Raw genomic sequence first — 18,452 nt, forward strand, 5'->3', positions numbered from 1 at the left:
TCTGAAAAGTTTGTGAGCCATCAGTTTGAGCCGGGCAGGTTGACGCAAAAAAAAAAAAAATCTCTTCTGGAGTGTTTTACGTAATAATGTGACCACTTCTCAAAAATACAATTGTCTTTAAAACTGTATGCTGCTGCACAGTTTCCAAGTTGGTTAATGCTGCGTTAACCTTCCTCATGACTTTAACCAACAGAAGATGATCGCATCTCTCACACAAGTATCCCAGCAGTAAGGGAGCAGCTGTTCAGACTCTTGAGTCGCTCCCCCGAGAGGAAGGCTCCATGCTCACAAGTTTATTTGTTAATTAATGAAACCAAGGCAGCTGCAGTGGTGGAAACCCTTCAAGGTTTCCCTCCGGCTCAACTGCAGCTGACACAAGTGCATAGGAAAGCAGTTTGTATAAAACTATACAGGCCTGGAAAGGATCATACATTAAAAAAAATCTTTACACAGAGGACAGCTTTCTTATAAATTACAATTTAAAGTGGTATAAAAGGAATTAAGACTGGGGAAAGGATTTTAGTAACAGTCTCCGTGCACATACAAATACAGCAGCTTCAGCATCATGAAAGGTATCAGTGTTACCGTATTTGGATTAATGAGTTTCCTGTTGTAATTTGGCATAAAACTCTTAAATGATAATTAGGTCCACTATAGTGGATCAGCAAGTTAAAGGTCAGGATGGTTTCAATGATAATGTTTGTAAATGCACTGATAACGTTGAGTTCAAGGTGAAAAATAAACTACACGGATGGAAAACACAAGACTTTGGGAGGAATGACAAAAACCCACCAAACTGTGTAGTGAAATGCAGTCGCTCATTTCAGCTACATGGTCACTGAGTTTCAGGCCATGTCCCAGCATGCACTGGGCGGAAGAAACTCCAGTCTATCACAGGTTCAGAAGTCTGTGGTTAACAACAATAGGCTTTGATATTTGCATCCGTGGACACTGGGAGAAAACTTGAGTGCTGATAAAATAAAAATTTAAACTTCAAAAATCAAAAATGATTGTTTTAGGCTTGGAAATATCACAGCTAGTTCCTCTATTTTATATAATTGTGAAGTTCACATGTTTGGGTTTTGGACTGTTTGACAGACAAGAATAATATTAATTTAGATTTTTTTCCCCTCTGAATAATTAAAGCAACCAACATTTTATAAATAGTGATGAATTGTTAGTTGCATCCCACAAGATATGGACATAGATATGCAATTACATAAAAAAAGGACTGATCCACTTCACCACCTGCATGTTAAAATGTATTTAAAAAAAATAAAAATAAAGGATCTGGAAGATGAGAAAACATCAACGAGTAAAAGGAGAATTTAAATATTAACCAACTAAGGTGCTGCCAAATCTTTTCTTTTCATGTATGCACTAGTTAGGTCAGTTTGCTGAGGTGTTGAAGAGAAAAGGATAAAAACTACTCCCAGACGCAGTCACACATTAAGTTAATTAATAAAAACTTGGTATATTTAAAAAAAAAAAATAAATTCAGTCCACAAAAAATGAGTCCTTCACAGTGATGGCTGTAGTTTCCGGGGAGTCCGAGTCGACCCTCCAGAGGAAAGTTTAGTGTCTCACATGAACACACTTGAAGAGGTTCATTGTCTGAAGCTCGACCTGTTCCTCGGTCTGAGCTCCGAGCTGCGTCAGTGTCCCGTATCCAGGTCCCTCATGTATTCCTGAAGCGCCTGCAGCCTGGCATCGATCTCCGACAGCTCGGCACCCGTGTCTATGGAGCTCTCTGTAGACGGAGAGAAAATTATCAGGTTTTGTCAGGTACATAAATACTTACATGGTTAGAATAATTATATTTCAGCAACAATTTCAGTAAAATGATCATGAGTTACCTTTGTCTTTCATTCTGTGTGTTGGTGTGCTGCACATTGGCTTCCTGGATAAAAGGCATCCTTTTGACTAGAAACAGATAAATTGCACGTTTCAGGGTGCAGCTGGTGATGTCCTACATTTTCTAACTCAAAAAATCTCATGAAAATACCAAAACCATCATGAGTCACTGCTGCGTCTGCCCTGATCTGTGTTTATCTGAGCTCCACTGTCGTCTATGCAGCTTCAACAAACATGGGCACTAGTTTATGTCTGAGTCAATCCCACATACGCTCCTGCTGTAAATACTCACTACTGTATTAATCCACAAATGAACATGATTTTGCACTTTCTTTTGTAAACAATGGTGCTCAGACATGGGGGGGGGGGGGGACACACAAAAAGGAAATGGATGGACACATTATTGTATTTGGTCTTTTCATGGGATTTATGGACTGTAACATGATGTAAAACGTAAAAAGTTTACCGTTTAACATACAGTATAAATGAGGGAGCAGCAGTAAACAGTGAACCAGAGGTACATTAATGTCACTCACCACACTGGGTCCATTGTACGTCTGTTTTCTTCCTCTGTAAAACATAGAACAACTGATGTTAAAATAACCACCTGAAACAACGGATACTTCACACAACCCGGTGAGAGTTCATCCCATCACCTGAACAAATTTTTGGCCATTTCATCCATGTCCACTAACGAGCTTTCAGACGAGTTCCTGCTCCCTCTCCGCTCCACAGATAAACTCCTGCCTCTGCTGCCCGACCGGGTCAAGTGAGGATACGTCTCTCTGGAGCGTGAACGCCCCCTCTCGGGCATGATGGGTGACGTCAGCATATCCCTCCGCACCTTCCTCTGTCTGACACAGAAGACGCGGTTACAACTGTCAACACAAACCTGACACAGTGATCCTGATGGACTGTGGGAGAAAAGAAGAACAGGAACCAACTTTTTGAGTTCTGCCTCTTTCTGTCTGCGACTTCTGTCCTGGATGTACGCAGTCGGATCGAAGCGTGGTCCCCGAGACCCTGGACAATAACAAGCGGGAATAAAACACATTATCACTCAGTTTCGAACATAACAAAGTCTCTTAACATTTGACTGATTTACAAAAAAATCCAAGCAGAGACGGTACCGGTGGGAGAGGGCGATGGCCTGGGTATGCGAGCGCGAGGTCCTGAGGAATCCGCTCTTCTTCCTCTTTCTTCCGACCTTTGCACTCGGTCCTGTACGCGTTCTCTAGAGCCCGAGCGAGCCCGGACCGCCCCGTATCCCGGCCTCCTCTCGCGGGAGAGAGAGCGATAGATTTCCCCGTCGACTCGAGAGCTGACGTGACCGGACACAGGAGTCACTCTGCTGCTGACACAAAGAGATGGTACGATCTAAGCACGTGAACCGGTTCAGATTTAAATTTTTTAAAATCCATATTGTCAATGAATGAATGAAAGAGAGAGGAAGTAAAGATATAGTACACGCTTAGAGTGTCTAACCCTCTCCGTAGTAACGCCAGCTCACTGGTGAGACTCTTGACACGAACACGGAGAGCGCACTCTGATGCCTTCAGCTCCTCCAACTGGCCAGGACGGGGGAGAAATGGTTAGAAGCAGCTGAGGACGGGGATTCATACACATGAAGCCAACACATTTCCATGACTACACATGACCCCTAAACTGTGATGAACTGTACTTTCAGATATTGTCCCACCCTCTATTAAATATAAAAGGAGGCTCCCACATGCTTGAGTTTTACACCGCTGACTTGTATCATCAGAACAGACATGTACTGTGATTTTCAGCCTTGTATCTACTATGTTTAGGGATGGTACCGAATTCGGTTCTTTTATTGGTACCGACCGAATTCTCACGAAAGTACCGAGTATCGATTCATGGGAAGTCAAACCACATTTCGGTACCTGAACGCACGTTCGAGTCGCGTGCATCAGTAAGAGTGGATAGGCTAGTCTATGGGTCTGTCTGATGCGAATATTAGAGCCCCCCACCACCACCTCTTACACTCTCTCTCTCTCTCTCTCTCTCGTCTGTCATTTGAAATGAGAAGCAGTACCGAATTTCTTTTTCAATTTCTTTTCATTGAATGACTATTCGATTATTCGAAAATCATTTCCCATCCCTAAAACATAAAATACTCTTAAAGGCTGAGGAGTTGTGACATTGTTGCGAAATAAATATTCAAAATTCAGAATTTTGACTTTTTCTTTTTTATAGACAAAATAACTTTAATTACCACACATAAACACGAAATCCGAGTATCGGTACCATATCGATTCAAATGTGAAAGGTACCCATCCCTTATTATATTTAGCCTACCCTTGACAGCAGGGGTGGGACAAGACCTGACAGCTGAGAATACTACTGTCAGGTATTGTCCTCCCTCTATTAAATATTAAAGGAGACTGGAAATCACAGGACGTGTCTGTTCTTTCCTGAAATGTGTGTTTATCTTCTATAATACATATTCTACATCTCGGAGGCGACGTCTTTCCAGGACTTTTCCAGTTTTTTTCAAAACGTACGAACCCTGTGAGTAACACTGAAACAACATTAATCTTTTTTTCAGACTGCTACTGTGAGAAGCGGAAGATCCACCTGCTCTATTAGGAGTCGCTGCTCTTGGCACCTCTTGCTCGCCGAGCGTTGACTTTTGGCTCTCTCCTTGACGAGCTGTTCCTCTAACGTCCTGACCGCGTCTCTGACCCTCCAGTCCTCTCGCCCCTGTGTGGAACCACTCGAAGTCATCTGCAGTCGCTCCAGTACTTTGGCCATGGCCTCCTTCTCCTCTTTCACCAGAGCCAGCCTTGAAAAAACACACACACACACACACACACACACACACACACACACACACACACACACACACACACACACACACACACACACACACCACACACACACACACACACACACACACACACACACACACACACACACACACACACACACACACACACACACACACACACACACACAACATCAAAAAAAGAAAAAAAAAGTGCCACATCCACTCAACATTTATCGCAGTGAGTGACAAAGATTAAATGCAACCCACTCTGCTCTCAGCCGCTGTATTTCGAGCTGTGCAGATTTGTCAACTCCATGAGAGGTGAGAGCGCTGAGCTCAGCCCTGAGGCTCCTGATTTCCTTCTGCAGGGCAGCTGGGTCCGGCTTACCCACATAGGGCAGCGGCAGCGGGTAGTGTATCCTGCAAAGACCAAAGAGTTGGCACGTGAGGCACAAAACTAAACCTGTGGACATAACGCATTAATAAAACGTCACCACAGAGACACAAACCTGTCAAACTCCACCGTGTATATGAGGATCAGATATCGTTTGGCAGTGAGCGCAGACGACTGCTGGTGGCCACGAGGGCGACTGACCACTCCTGCTTTTCTGTTGCGCAGCAGCTCCAGGTCAGCATAGGTCAACAGGTCAAGTGTCACCGAATCACTCGTCTGCAGAAAAAAAACAACAACTCACAATCACTATGTAACATCAGAAAAAAAAAGATCTTGGAAAACAGAAAGGTATACAACACATTTTATATACACATTTTTTGTGTGTGCGCCGTTACAATACACAAAGAAATTCAAATCTCAATTGAGAATCATCTATCTAATGTGATTTAAGTTACATTAAGATACGTTTCTGTTTAGCTTCTAACCAGGGCTTGAAATTAGCGGTCGCCACTCGCCATTTGCGACCCAGATTTCTCTGTGGCGAGACAGATTTTTAACTGTCTCGCCACTTGGCGAGCTAGAAAAAAAGAGACTCCCAATCTGTTTCCAGGGTTTCCCCCAGTGTATTATAAGTTTATAGTCACCTGACAATGTCACAACTTAGTCGCGCATAACGGGACACGTGACGGACATCATGCTCCTCAGACCGCTGCTGCTTTACAGCTGACCGAGAGGAACGCACCGAGCCCAGTTAACGTGAGCCGAGCCGCGGCTCCAGAGGCTCAGTCAGCTGCTGTAGCACAGCTGTTAGCTGTTAGCACGCCGGAGTCGGTGGTCGGACTATCCGACGGACGGACGGGGGGGTGGGGGGTGGTATTTGAACACTGTACAATCAGCGCGATATAGCGCATTTAACGTTTACGAGCGGCAAAGTGCCAACTGTCCATGCGCCCGTGTCTGTGTGTGTATGTGCGTGCGCGCGTGTGTGTGTGTGTGTGTGTGTGTGTGTGTGTGCGTGCGTGCGTGCGAGAGAGACGGCAGGTGGACTGACTGGCAGAGATGAGAGTTGGTGAAGCGCTGTTTAAAAATTATTATTATACTGTTCTTCTTTGAGTGGGGTGGGATTGTGGGAGGGATAAAAAACTGGGGAAAAAACGGAAGAATGGAAGTCTTCTCTGTTACGTTACTGTCATGTTGCTACCTGTGAAATTGCTTCCATTAAAGAAAGTCATCAAAAAAAAAAATATATATATATATATTTTATTTTATTTTTTTCTTCTGTGAGAGCCTGTGGCAGGCCGCCACACATAAACTACTGTTATTCCAGAAAAGTTGAAAGGTCATCGTCTACAGAGCACAATTGATTGAGAAGAACAGGATGACTTGTTATATGGTACAACTATGACTGCTATATAACTTGATGTCGAAATACAATAGTGAAGCAACTTGTTGGTTTTGGCTAGTAAAAAATCTGTCTGGCGAGTAACTTTTTTGACCTACTAGCCACTTGGCTAGTAGGTCAAAAAGTTAATTTCAAACCCTGCTTCTAACCGTCCGACTGAAGGCCTTTGCACACCAAGTCCATTTTTTTCGTCCCAAATTGCTGCATGTTTAAAAATACATTCAACCTCAACTTGTGTCGATCATGTTTATACACCGACTCCTGAAACGTTCGTCAGTCACTAAAGTTTTTGGAACAGGTATGATTTTCTGTGTTTTTTGCATCTGTGAAAATCCTTTCTAACCACTCACGTCAGTGTTTCAAGTCTGTTTGCTGATTGGTCATCTTCTTTTCAATGTGTGGCTCCAGCTGAGCTAACAATCAATAATCTATCAAACTGGACCACTGACATAAAATTAACTATGGAAGCGATCTGGATATTTTACAAGCAGGTCCCTTTGCTCTTGAGGTCCTCTCCCGATAGGATGGACCCAATGTTTTCATTTTCTCTTTTGATTTTTCAATGGGACCACACGAGCATCCTCACTGCGTGACGACTTTTGCGAATTTTGGACCAGAAAATAAAAAGGTATCGTCATAAAACGCATCAGACTCAGTGTGTTAGGTGTCTGTGTGTGGATAACTATTTTTGTCGGATGACGATATAGAAAAACTGACTTGGTGTGCAAAGACCTTGACGGTACTGCTGTTCGTCTGAACTGCCCACACAAAAGGTTGCATGTGTGTGCGTTTGCTGTGCTTGTGTGTATACGACAGTTCGGCTGACACCGATTTCACAGTGTACCCATAAATCCAATTGTTACTCCTATATTCCTCCAGGGCCTCTCTCCTTTTAGCCCCTGCTCCTGTACATTCATGAATTTGAGAAAGGGAACAAGACAGCTCGGGACAACTGCACATTTTTCGCTCAAGTGGAAACACTGAACTCGAATGAATGAGTCTCGCCTCAGCTCACACAGCCTGGAGCAAGAGTGTGAGTGTGTGAGTGTGTGTGTGTGGCTGTCAGTGTCTCCACAGCTTCGCATCCTTCCACTGACTTAATATCTACCACCTCTATTTTCTTTCTTTTTTTTAATTTCTATTCGAGTGCAACGGCAAACGTACCTGTCTAACAGCTGATTCCAGCATGCTACAGAAAATGGGAAACTGCTTGAAGTTACCAGTTTTTCGAGTGAGGTCCTCAATGTCTGAAAAATAAATAAATACATACATATTAATGGTGTGAGTGGGGGATTTTTCATTTTGTAAATTTTCATTTTATGTTACTTACATGCAGGATCAAACTCCCCCCTCCACTGATCCGCTGTCATTGAGTCCGAGATTTCGACCATGAGTGAACCTTGGTCCACCTCGATCTTCACAGAAAACTCCACCCCCCGAAACACAATGTCCTCCATCACCTCAGAGCCCTGCTCCATTGCTCTGGATCTGTGCAGAAGAAATAATTGATTTCTATGGATTACAAGCAACTGGAATAAAAGCTACCGGTACATACATCTGAGATCTAGAGACAAACGAGATCTAAAGCCCAACCTGACTAAGAACAATAGATTTCAATAGCGTGAGAAAATTTTGATTTCCTGCACCATGCAGCAGAGCCAGGATGAAGCCAACATGATCGTATCAATTATCTGATAAACCTGGATAAACCTAAACCTGAGCGCCAATGGTGTAAAGAGGCTCTCAAGATAAATTAAAATGGAAACGACTGTAATTTGCCTCATTTCTGAGCCACACTGATAAAAAGTAAACTATATTTTTCAGTTCATTTAACTTACAATATTGTTTTTGAAAGCGCATTATATTAAGTATTTGCATTCACCTTTACATGTTTGTTTTTAATCACATTCACAAGATTTACTTGCAAATATAAAGCATGATTGGAGGATGGATATCTGTTAATAGTTATCCATTGTAACACACTGCTAAAAAGTAAACATCATTTTTCAGTTCGTTTCACTCACAATATTGTTTTATAAAGTGCATAATTTTACATTGTATAGCTTCATGCATTTGATTCCAGCTTTACAGTTTTTTTTGTTTGTTTTTTTATCACATTCAAAAGATTTACTTGCAAAAGCAGAGCATGATAGGACGGATATCTGTTATTATTAATGTAACTATGATTACCGGTATTTATAATCACAAAAACGGAGTCAGTGTATTGATTATTTGAAGGTTTTCCTTATCAGTGTTGTGGTTTTCTCCATCCTAACCATACAGTCTGTGGTCATAATAACACACCGCGGGCGGCGCTAGCGAGCAGGCGGGGTTCATTTTAAAAGGTGCCATCATCGTTTTTTTTTATTGAAAAAAGTTGTGGTCGATGGCTGAGACTGAGAGCAGCATATGTCGACGACTGAACAGCAAATGCATTAAGTCGCTTTTCACTTGGTAAGTTGCTAGTAACTCTTTTTTTCTCCCCGTTTCGCTGCAGTTACAGTGCTGCTGCTGTGATTTACGATTTCGCGCTTGACTTCACTTTCTCCTGTGCAAGAGTGAAAGAGACAGTGACATGTAAATCTGTATTAAACCGGTCTCTCACCACCGCACTGTGCCAACCTTGTATTAAAAACAGCTACAGTGTTAAACTACGATGAAATTTCGTTTAATGGTCGACTCTTCTGTATAATATTATTATTAATTATTCTGCTCTTGTGCTGTTACTAGGTCAGCAGCCCTGGCAACGTTAATGTTAGCCAAAGTCAGCTAGCACGGACGTTACCGTTAGTTAGTTAGTTAGTTAGTTATCAACACTGGGTAGTTGTATTTATTTTATTTTATTTTTTACAAAAACTATCTGCGCGTGAACCACGTAACGTTTCTCTGTGAGTAACGGCCAAGCAAAAATCACGTTACGTTACCTCTGATCCGCGGCGGAGCAGCTCCGTTGTTTGTTAGCACTTGTTAGCCGCTCGGTAGAAACACAACATCGCAGTGGTTTGAGTCGGTGAAACTGCAGAACCGCCCGACCGACCGGGGGGTTCACTTCACTCGCTGCACTCGGTCCCAGATCAGTCTGATAAAGCACCGACCGGCGGCTCCATGAGGAGGAGGAGGAGGAGGAGGAGGAGGAGGTGCAGCGGCAGCAGCGGTTCAACAACCGGGAACCGTTAAATTCTTCTTCACCCCTCTGCGCTGTCGCTGTGACGTCACCGCTGAGGCGCGCCGCCGCCACCTACTGGTCGTGAACGAGCTTTATTTATAGCAGGGCACATTTAAAAACAACAAATGTATGTTGACCAAAATGCTTTACACAAGAACAACTATGACCAAAATAATATAAAAAGAGAGAAAAAGACAGAGAGAAAGAACATTTAAAGACAGTCGGTAAAACAACAACAACAACAAAAAAAACAGAGGATGATGGAGGATTTGTACTATGCCAAATATATTGCTTTCAATTAGGGTTTATTTGTATAGCACTTTTCATGCCCATGGCAGCTCAAAGTGCTTCACATGATAAAAAATACATATACATTCACACAATAATTTTTAGAACATTGGATTTTAGAGACATTGGGGAAACGCTATCTTACACTCAATCATTTGCAATGGGGAAAACAGATACAATGAAGTAAAATAGACAGGTGTAGTAGGATAAAATAGAATAAAAATGGATGAGGTAAAATAGAATAAAAAAGATAAAAAGAAGAAATAGGAAATAAATTAAATTTGGGAAAGAGATGGGATATTAATTGAGAGTGAAGAATGAACTGAATGTAGCAAATTATTCCACAGTTTTGGACCAGCAACTGAAAACACACATCGTCACTGCGAGTGTGAGTGGAGAAGATGCTGAAAATTAATAGGCTATATAAATGTATTTAATTATTGCCAAATATTTGGTCACAGACAAAACATTTCTTTTTAATATTTGCTGTCAAATACTCTCATTAATTATGGAATCTAACATGTGATCCTTTTTTTTTTTTTTTTTATTGTGAGGAATAATTCCTCTTGGCTCTTCTATTCAAAACAAGCGAGTGGGATCAGCGCTTAACTTCACTCATAGAAGGAAATAGCAGGAAGATGCTGCACTTGTTCACTTCAACATAAAAAAGAACATCCTTTATGAGGAGAAGTCCTCCACTTACAAAACTGACTCACAGAATTTTAATAACACTGCAAAATGTACTTCAAGTAGTATCAAAAGTTCAAGTCCTCTTTATTCAGAAAACTGTGTTTGTATGAAGTTCTGGGTTATTATAAGTGTCATTCATTTTTAAGCAGCATTTACTGTTGTAGTTGGCCAAAATGCCACCAACTTAAACTGGTTTTATACTTTTGGATGGTTTTATCTTTAACAGAGCATCATATTTGAAAAACTGATCATATGTTGTACATGTAAAACTTTGGGTGGGAATTCCCTCTGAGATGTAAAGGACAAAATATATATTTAAAATTACAGCACAGTTAGTTTTTTCATGATCTTCCACCAGTAAGACAAATACCACAGTGTGTTCAACCTTCAATGTGTTTGGGTAAGTGCTTAATAGCAGTTTTCAGTAGAAAACAACTTCTCCCTGTCAATGTTTGATAAACCTTTTGCATAACACCAGAGCTGACCCTGCCCTCTACAAGTCCTAACTCAGTCTTAATGAAAGGCTGTTTCCATGGAGACGTTGTTCACCCATAAGTTGAAAAACCTGAGCGACTGAGTCTGAAGTCTGAGGTCCTTGCTGCCTGTCCGTGAAGACACACAAAAACACACAGGCAGCACATGAGTGTGACCAGGAGAGAGAGAGTGAGAGAGTGTGTGTGTGTGTGCTGAGGAATGACGGCCTGAGGGTGTTTTTTTGTCGTCACATGCAGAGTTCTGCATGGAAGAAAAACAAAAGTTTCGGGACGTCGTCTCTCGTTCCTATGACTCCTAAGAAACCTCAGCAGTGGCTGCAAGTGGTCGGACATGCAGGTTTGTTCATCTGACCTTACTCCTCTTTCACAGTTCTCCTCGGCGAGTCTAATTTTGATTAAAAAATAATTCAATGTGATTCTTTTACTTCCTTCCTCGTCTTTTGCAGGGAGCTTTCATGTGGGGGATTATGGTACACTGCTGAAGAGGTTCTGTAAGACAGAACAACAATGCTACCTCAGGCTGATGAAGGACACTTTGAGGCCCTTTGTTCCAGCCTACCACGGCGTGGTGCAGCGGGACAAGCAGGATTACAACATGATGGATAACTTGCTGACCCATTTCAACACACCTGCCATCATGGACTGCAAGATGGGCAGCCGGTGAGTTTTAACTGGGCAAGATGAGGAGAAATATTGTGTGCATAAAACAAGCAAAAAAAGAGAAACAGTTGTTCAAGATAGCTAGTATTTTATTCACAGAGGCACAGCTTGAGCTCAGACAACATTATAAGACGTCATTAAATCTAATAGTAGTTTAATGTACTAGTGTACATAGGAAAAGAGCTTTATTTATGTGTTTAAAAAAGATATTTAAATCATACTGTGTGTAAGGATTATGTTCCTCTGCAAAGCTTTGGTTTTGTCATGGTTGCAAATAAGTCTTTAATACAATTACTATGCTCCATTCACAATAAAGACAATGAGCCACTGTCCTTCACAGCACGTACCTGGAGGAGGAGCTGCACATGGCCCGAGAGCGGCCCCAGCCTCGTAACGACATGTACGAGAAGATGGTGGCGGTGGACCCGGAGGCCCCGACGGTGCAGGAGCGAGCCCAGCAGGCGGTGCTGAAGACCAGGTACATGCAGTGGAGAGAGACGCTGAGCTCCACGGCAACTCTGGGGTTTCGCATCGAAGGATTCAGGGTATGCTCTGAAAGGACGGTCGTTATGCACTGTTGCCCATCAAGTTGAAATAATTTTGTTTTTTTCAGACGCATTCCTCTTTTTTTATTCCTATTATGAAGGTTAACTGTGGTTTAATTTTCACAGTGATATGTTTGGAAGAGATTGGTCAATAAGGTTTTAAGAAGATTTACACTTTGTTTATCAAGAATTAATCACATTGTCACAATCATTTCACGAGAAGAGGTAAAAAAAAAAAGATATTTTATTCCAACTTTATTGGCAACAGTGTAGTTTCTGTGCAAATTCTCATTTGTCCAGGTCAAAGGCATCTCTAAGCGATTAAATCAAGTCAACTGGACTTAGTTTTTTGTCTTTGAAGACGTTTCGCCCCCTTATCCAAGTGGCTTCTTCAGTTCGAGTAGAGTCCAGTTGACTTGATTCAATTGCCTAGTAAACAGTGTAGTTTGTTTTATTTTGCATAAATAAATGTTTATTTTCTATTGGTACACATGTTTTATTTCCAGTGCTGTAATCCGTACTTTTCCTTGCAGAAGGCAAATGATGAATGTCACACAAACTTCAAAAGAACCAAAAGCAGAGAGCAAGTGATAGAAGCTCTGGACAACTTTGTCGAATCCAGTACGCACATTATGGTGAGTGTGATGTTTACCGGCTTTGTTTGCTTCTACTTCCCTACTTTGTATAAATAAATAAATAAATAAATGGATAAATCTACTATATAAATAAATAATAAATATCTGTGTCTTTCCCGTCAGTGGGGTTATCTGAGACAGCTGAAACAGCTGCGTCAGGTGTTGGAGGCGTCCGACTTCTTCAGGACACATGAGGTTAGTTGTGCAACAGTGAACAACAGTGATTAAGATGTTGTGAATAAGATTTTGCAGATGTAAGGGAGAAAAGAGCTTCACTGTAAATGTATAATGTGTCTTCAGGCCTGTGTCTGTGTGTCGGCTTGTCTCGGCTGATTATTATATAGTACATTATCATTTTTCTTAACAGCTGTTTCCCTGCAGGTTGTGGGCAGCTCCTTACTGTTTGTTCACGACTGGACAGGCAGGACTGGAGTCTGGATGATTGACTTTGCAAAGACAGCGTCCCTGCCGCCGCAGCTCACACTGGACCACCGCACTCCCTGGGTGGAGGGCAATCGAGAGGATGGCTACCTGTGGGGTCTGGACAACCTCATTGACATCCTGGCCAGCATGCTGCCACTGACCTGAACGCCAAATACAATGTGTGGAAATAACACAAACAAACTTTATACACCCATAGAAATGAACAACTGCAGATGGATTAGCCTCTGAAACGGTTGTGGAATGAACTCCATTAATGTAACAAACAAAAGTAAAAGGGTGTAAAAATGAAAACACGCCGTTTTTAAAAACACAAAACAATAAATATCTCCACGCTGCCTGACCAATAACCTTGTACAGTATATATCCACTCACTGTGACTGTTGATTAGACCTATACGCTCACTTGCACTGCACCAGAACAAAACACAATCACAGTCTCCAGCCTCTGCAGGAGCAGCCTGACCCTGCAGTCGGGAGATGACTCCTCATTATTTCAAGAAACACTAGCACTAGCGATTATATGCTAAAAAATATGTCCAAACTCTCTGGCTGGAGACGATCGGTTTAAATGTCACGCTGTCATTAAAATGGTGCTAAAGCTCTGATGCCATGAAGTGGACTGTTATTTTCTGCATTTCTTCAGCTAATTAAAATCATTGTCCTGTAAATTTTAAATGCTTCATTTGAATATTTTAATGTTTTACATATTATTTTAGAGGGCTTTGATACTGGATGTGTCACGGTTTGATATACATTGTTACTGGAAAGTGGCAAATTCGACAGGAAGTAATTTCACTCTTTATGAGTGAGGACTAGATTTAAGATTAAAGTCAATAAATATGTCTAAAGCCCTTGGATCTTTCTAGCACTTAATACATTTAAACTATGAATAATGTCACATCTGACCAGTTTAGGCCGGTGGTTCCTGTGGACTAACAATTATAGGCTCTTGACAAAACGCCCACCCCCTGACTTTACTAGCAGCAGCATCATCAATACGTGGGTGAAACTTTCTCGCCATCAAGCTTTGATCAAAAAAACAAAAAATCTCAGCTCTACTTGTTGTTTATCTACCAAACAAAGCAGGCCCAAAGGAAGCACCAGTGGATAAACAGTATGCATTGTTTACCAGAGCGGTAAAGAAATGAATTACCACAGTATTTCTACTATTTCTACATTTGCATTCATTGTGTAACGGTTTTAATTGTGTGCCAATATAATGTGGCTATACGAGGTTATACTGTTTATTTTCCTAGATTTATACTAAACAATTAAGATTGATATCTAAAAACATATTTTATGTTAGGTAGTGGTTGCTATTTGATCCATCAGAAAGTACAGGTGCATCTCAATAAACTAGAATATAATGGAATAGTTTATGTCAGTAATTCAATTCAACAAGTGAAACTAATACATTATGTAGATCCAATACACAGAATGAAACATTTCATTCATGTCTTTATTTATTTGATTTATTTTCGTTGTAATGATTATGGCTCACATTTAATGAAGATCTAAAATTTAGTGTCTCAAAAAATTTGAATATTGCAAAACATAAATAAATTAAAAAGCATTTTTAATATGGAAATGTTGGCTTTCTGAAAAGTATGTCCATCTATAGGTACACAATACTTGGTTGGGGCTATTGAACAACTGGAAATTGACTTTTTCATGATATTCTAATTTATTGAGATGCACCTGTAATTAAAATATCATGTAAAAGTGTCTAATAAGCAGTGCTCTGAATCTGAACCGATGAAGATATGAATTGAACTGGAGCGGTGAGATGAAGGCAGATGTGCTCTCTGTCTTCCACACCTGTCCTCTCCTGTCACTCAGCCAGAGGGAACCCTGCCCTCGCCTGCAGCCTCAGACAAGATTAAAGGGATGAACAGACAGAGAAACTGAAAGTCACGCTCAACAAATCCTCCCACACAGTCTGCAGCAACAACAAAAAGCCCCTCTCAGAAGGGCTGCAAGCTGCACAGCACCACTACAGCCCCTACACACTGAGCTGCTGACCCCACTGGGATGGTTTTCAGTCAGTGTCTTGACCAAAGTAAACAGAGAACAAGATCTGTGGTCTTCACACCTCCTCCTATTGATCTGATTGATGAGCTTCTGCACACATGATAGGCTATTTATCTAATATTTGTGCCACTGCTCAAAATTAATTTCGCTTAATCAGGGTTTGAACCTCCCAGGTCGATGTGAACTAGGAATTCAGGGACAATTTATGAATTTATTTAACACAAACCTTTTCCCACTTGTGGCTCCTGCCAGGAGAAGTTGATACGAGGCGTGATGATGGAGGCTCGGGGAGAAAAGGGCAGTGCTTTTTAAAATGAAGAGGTGACTGCACCAATCAGGGTGTGCTCAAAGATGGAGGGTGTGGGCAAGGGAGTGATGATGTCAGTGTTTGACAGATGAAACATCAGACAGCCTCTCAGTTTGCACAAAAAAAAAAAAAAAAAAAAAAAAACTCCAGAGGCTTCCTCTCCCCTGGTCATTGTTCAACAGATGCATGGATGGAGCACAGCACGCCGGCGACGCTCAGGCAACCGACCCTGCTGTCAGTGAAACAGGTATCAAGTGTTTTTTTTGTTTTTTTTTACCCCCTTAATTAAACTTTGACTAATTGATCTGCATGTGAAATGCATATGATAAACTGCTAATGACTACAACTGTTTTCATGAATTTAATGTTTTCTTAGCATAAATATCTCACATTGGTGTCATGTTGTCAGTAAGATTAATAATTAATAGAAAAAAGAATGTATTTTTATTAAATATTATAATAAAATATTAACATTTTAATAAACTTACTGCTGACATATGTGTTCTTTTTGTTTTATTGCAGGCTATTATTTCCAGATGCATCAGTTATCCTCTAAACACTCAAAGCAGCCCCCAGTATCCTGCTCCATGAGATGTTTTTCAGTACTAATGTAATTTTATAGTCAGATGTGCCACTGTGCATGTAAACTGTAAAAGTGTTTCATATGGTGAGTGCATGCAGCTGCCGGTGCATGTAACAAACAGTGTGAGTGTGTGACTTGACGGCGCTGGCAGAAACAGTGCATGTTGTTGCAGTGTTGTATCTGCTCTGCTGCTGTGCTCATGGCTCAGAGGAGAGCTGCTGCTGCTGCTACTGCTACTGCTGCTGCTGCCGGCGGCGGCGGCGGCGGCTGCTGCTGCCCCAGGGCGCCCATGAAGGAAGACAACGCCCGTTTCTGCCTCCTCGCCGGGCTCATCCTGCTCTACCTGCTCTGTGGGGCGGCCATCTTCTCAGCCCTGGAGCATCCCTTTGAGCTGCGCGCCCGCCGCCTCTGGAAACAGCAGCTGGACAACTTCACTCAGCGGTACAGGGTCAACCTGGGCGCCCTCCACACTCTGCTGAGGCAATACGAGGAGGCAAATGGAGCCGGGATCAGAGTGGACGCTTTGAGGCCCCGCTGGGACTTTTCTGGAGCTTTCTACTTTGTGGGCACTGTGGTCTCCACTATAGGTAAGACGTCACGTTTAAAACATTTTAGATCCCTTCTTAAATCTTCAACACAAGTTTCAACACATTTCTCCTGGGATACTAACTCCAGAACATATTGTTTGTGAACCATGACCTTTGACCCTTTTATTGCACGTATGTGTGTTCTCAAGGCTTTGGCATGACCACACCAGCGACCATCGCTGGAAAGATATTCTTGATCTTCTACGGCCTCATCGGCTGCGCCGCCACCATCCTCTTCTTCAACCTCTTCCTGGAGAGGATCATCACGATGCTGGCTTACATCATGCGCTGGTGTCACGAGCGCCGGCTGAGGTGTGGCGGAGTTCGGGTGATGTCGAGCAGAGAGGAGACGCCTGGCGAGGAGGACAGTCTGGAGGGCTGGAAACCATCCGTCTACTACGTTATGCTGATCCTGGGAATAGCATCCATTGTGATTGCATGCAGTGCCTCCACCCTGTACAGCTCCATGGAGAACTGGAGCTACGTGGACTCCCTCTACTTCTGCTTCGTGGCCTTCAGCACCATCGGCTTCGGGGACTTGGTGAGCAGCCAGAGACAGCAGTACGAGTCCCAGGAAGCCTACCGGCTCGGGAACTGCCTTTTCATTTTAATGGGAGTATGTTGTATCTACTCGCTTTTCAATGTCATTTCTATTGTCATCAAACAAACGCTCAACTGGATTCTGGGTAAGCTGGTCTGCTCGGGGCAGCATCAGCTCTGCTCTTGCTGCACACCCGGCTGCTGGGGGCTCTGCTGCCGCTGCCTACAAAACAAAAATCACACCCAGAGGCGTCTGCCGGCACACCTCAGGCAAAAACGCCTAAAACGCAACACCGTGCAGCCCATCTCATCTCACTGCCCTGCGGGGAGACACCGTTACACCGACGGCTCCGTGGAGACGGTGTGTGACAGCGAGACAGAGGCAGGTGCGGTGGCTGACGGGGTGTATGTGGGGCGTCGACTGTCAGGAGAGATGATCTCGGTCAATGAGTTCATGGTGTCCAATAAGGTGTCTCTGGCGTTGCTGCAGAAGCAGCTGAGCGAAACAGCTCATCAGGGGCCGCGACCGAGCTACGGCCACCAAAACGGATTCTCTGGTGGAGTGGGGGCCTTGGCCATCATGAATAATCGCCTACAAGAAACTAGTGTGGATAGGTAGCAGCACATTGTGTAACATCAGAGTCCTAATCCAACCTGTTTCCTCACTGAGTGATAACAAGAAAGTCAATCATTTGCCCTCACAATACAACACAGACAAAACTGGGAGAAAAGACTTATTTCCCTCTAATTAGAGCAACGTTAGTGGAAGTCTATGCAGATGATAGCAGACCTGCAGCATGGACTCTGGACACCAAATAATTGTTTGCATTTTTTGCTCTGTGAGGAGAAAGATAGCAAGAAGATGAACGCAATTTACAGAATTCAACATCGCCATGAAGAGGGGTCTGATGTCCTGAAGTGATTGGCTCATACAAAAGCAATCAGAGGAAAGAAGCAGTGAAGGAGCACTTAAAGGGGGCTGCTGATTTAAGAGTGTTGCACACGTCCCCTGTCCTCCTCTACAAATATGGTTGTATGCG

At 42.6% G+C, this 18,452-nt stretch overlaps 3 protein-coding genes across 7 annotated transcripts; 2 read left to right on the top strand and 1 right to left on the bottom strand.

Annotated features, from left to right (window-relative positions):
• Nucleotides 1–243: 243 nt before the first annotated feature.
• ccdc61 (coiled-coil domain containing 61) lies at nucleotides 244–9,633 on the bottom strand. Of its 3 annotated transcripts, none has more exons than XM_085797663.1 (13): nucleotides 9,369–9,633; nucleotides 7,775–7,932; nucleotides 7,609–7,691; nucleotides 5,158–5,318; nucleotides 4,916–5,068; nucleotides 4,456–4,663; nucleotides 3,322–3,422; nucleotides 2,985–3,205; nucleotides 2,799–2,877; nucleotides 2,511–2,708; nucleotides 2,391–2,424; nucleotides 1,857–1,923; nucleotides 244–1,750 (listed from the first exon to the last, which is right to left on the bottom strand). In XM_085797663.1, the coding sequence occupies exons 2-13, from the start codon at nucleotides 7,920–7,922 to the stop codon at nucleotides 1,656–1,658; spliced, it is 1,548 nt and encodes a 515-aa protein (XP_085653789.1). In that variant the 5' UTR covers nucleotides 7,923–7,932; nucleotides 9,369–9,633; the 3' UTR covers nucleotides 244–1,655. The 3 variants fall into 3 exon arrangements, with proteins under 3 accessions (XP_085653789.1, XP_085653787.1, XP_085653788.1); XM_085797661.1 differs by having other exon boundaries at nucleotides 3,340–3,422; nucleotides 9,369–9,610; XM_085797662.1 differs by having other exon boundaries at nucleotides 1,403–1,750; nucleotides 2,985–3,202; nucleotides 3,340–3,422; nucleotides 9,369–9,581.
• On the top strand, nucleotides 8,760–13,970 carry itpkca (inositol-trisphosphate 3-kinase Ca). Of its 3 annotated transcripts, XM_085797664.1 has the most exons (7): nucleotides 8,760–8,898; nucleotides 11,320–11,419; nucleotides 11,529–11,742; nucleotides 12,083–12,287; nucleotides 12,821–12,922; nucleotides 13,046–13,117; nucleotides 13,304–13,970. In XM_085797664.1, the coding sequence occupies exons 2-7, from the start codon at nucleotides 11,371–11,373 to the stop codon at nucleotides 13,508–13,510; spliced, it is 849 nt and encodes a 282-aa protein (XP_085653790.1). In that variant the 5' UTR covers nucleotides 8,760–8,898; nucleotides 11,320–11,370; the 3' UTR covers nucleotides 13,511–13,970. The 3 variants fall into 3 exon arrangements, with proteins under 3 accessions (XP_085653790.1, XP_085653791.1, XP_085653792.1); XM_085797665.1 differs by lacking the exon at nucleotides 8,760–8,898 and having other exon boundaries at nucleotides 11,057–11,419; XM_085797666.1 differs by lacking the exon at nucleotides 8,760–8,898 and having other exon boundaries at nucleotides 11,100–11,419; nucleotides 13,290–13,970.
• Nucleotides 13,971–15,747: 1,777 nt separating this feature from the next.
• Nucleotides 15,748–18,042, top strand: kcnk12l (potassium channel, subfamily K, member 12 like). The gene is given in 4 exon segments (XM_085798943.1): nucleotides 15,748–15,776; nucleotides 15,886–15,950; nucleotides 16,384–16,872; nucleotides 17,022–18,042. Coding segments are annotated over 4 exon segments (1,593 nt in total). The 3' UTR covers nucleotides 18,032–18,042.
• Nucleotides 18,043–18,452: the final 410 nt, after the last annotated feature.

The sequence above is a fragment of the Trachurus japonicus genome, chromosome 14 (genome assembly GCF_045865225.1).
Source record: "Trachurus japonicus isolate A0001 chromosome 14, Traja_1.0".
NCBI classification, from domain to species: domain Eukaryota; kingdom Metazoa; phylum Chordata; class Actinopteri; order Carangiformes; family Carangidae; genus Trachurus; species Trachurus japonicus.

Excerpts from the sequence above, each read along its gene's own strand:
- itpkca (XM_085797665.1), top strand. The coding sequence starts at position 11,314 with ATGCAGAGTTCTGCATGGAAGAAAAACAAAAGTTTCGGGACGTCGTCT. Across the intron at positions 11,743-12,082 it reads GACTGCAAGATGGGCAGCCG|CACGTACCTGGAGGAGGAGC; the intron begins GTGAGTTTTAAC and ends TGTCCTTCACAG. Across the intron at positions 13,118-13,303 it reads ACTTCTTCAGGACACATGAG|GTTGTGGGCAGCTCCTTACT; the intron begins GTTAGTTGTGCA and ends GTTTCCCTGCAG.
- ccdc61 (XM_085797663.1), bottom strand. The coding sequence starts at position 7,922 with ATGGAGCAGGGCTCTGAGGTGATGGAGGACATTGTGTTTCGGGGGGTG. Across the intron at positions 5,069-5,157 it reads TACACGGTGGAGTTTGACAG|GATACACTACCCGCTGCCGC; the intron begins GTTTGTGTCTCT and ends TGGTCTTTGCAG. Across the intron at positions 4,664-4,915 it reads ATACAGCGGCTGAGAGCAGA|GCTGGCTCTGGTGAAAGAGG; the intron begins GTGGGTTGCATT and ends TGTTTTTTCAAG.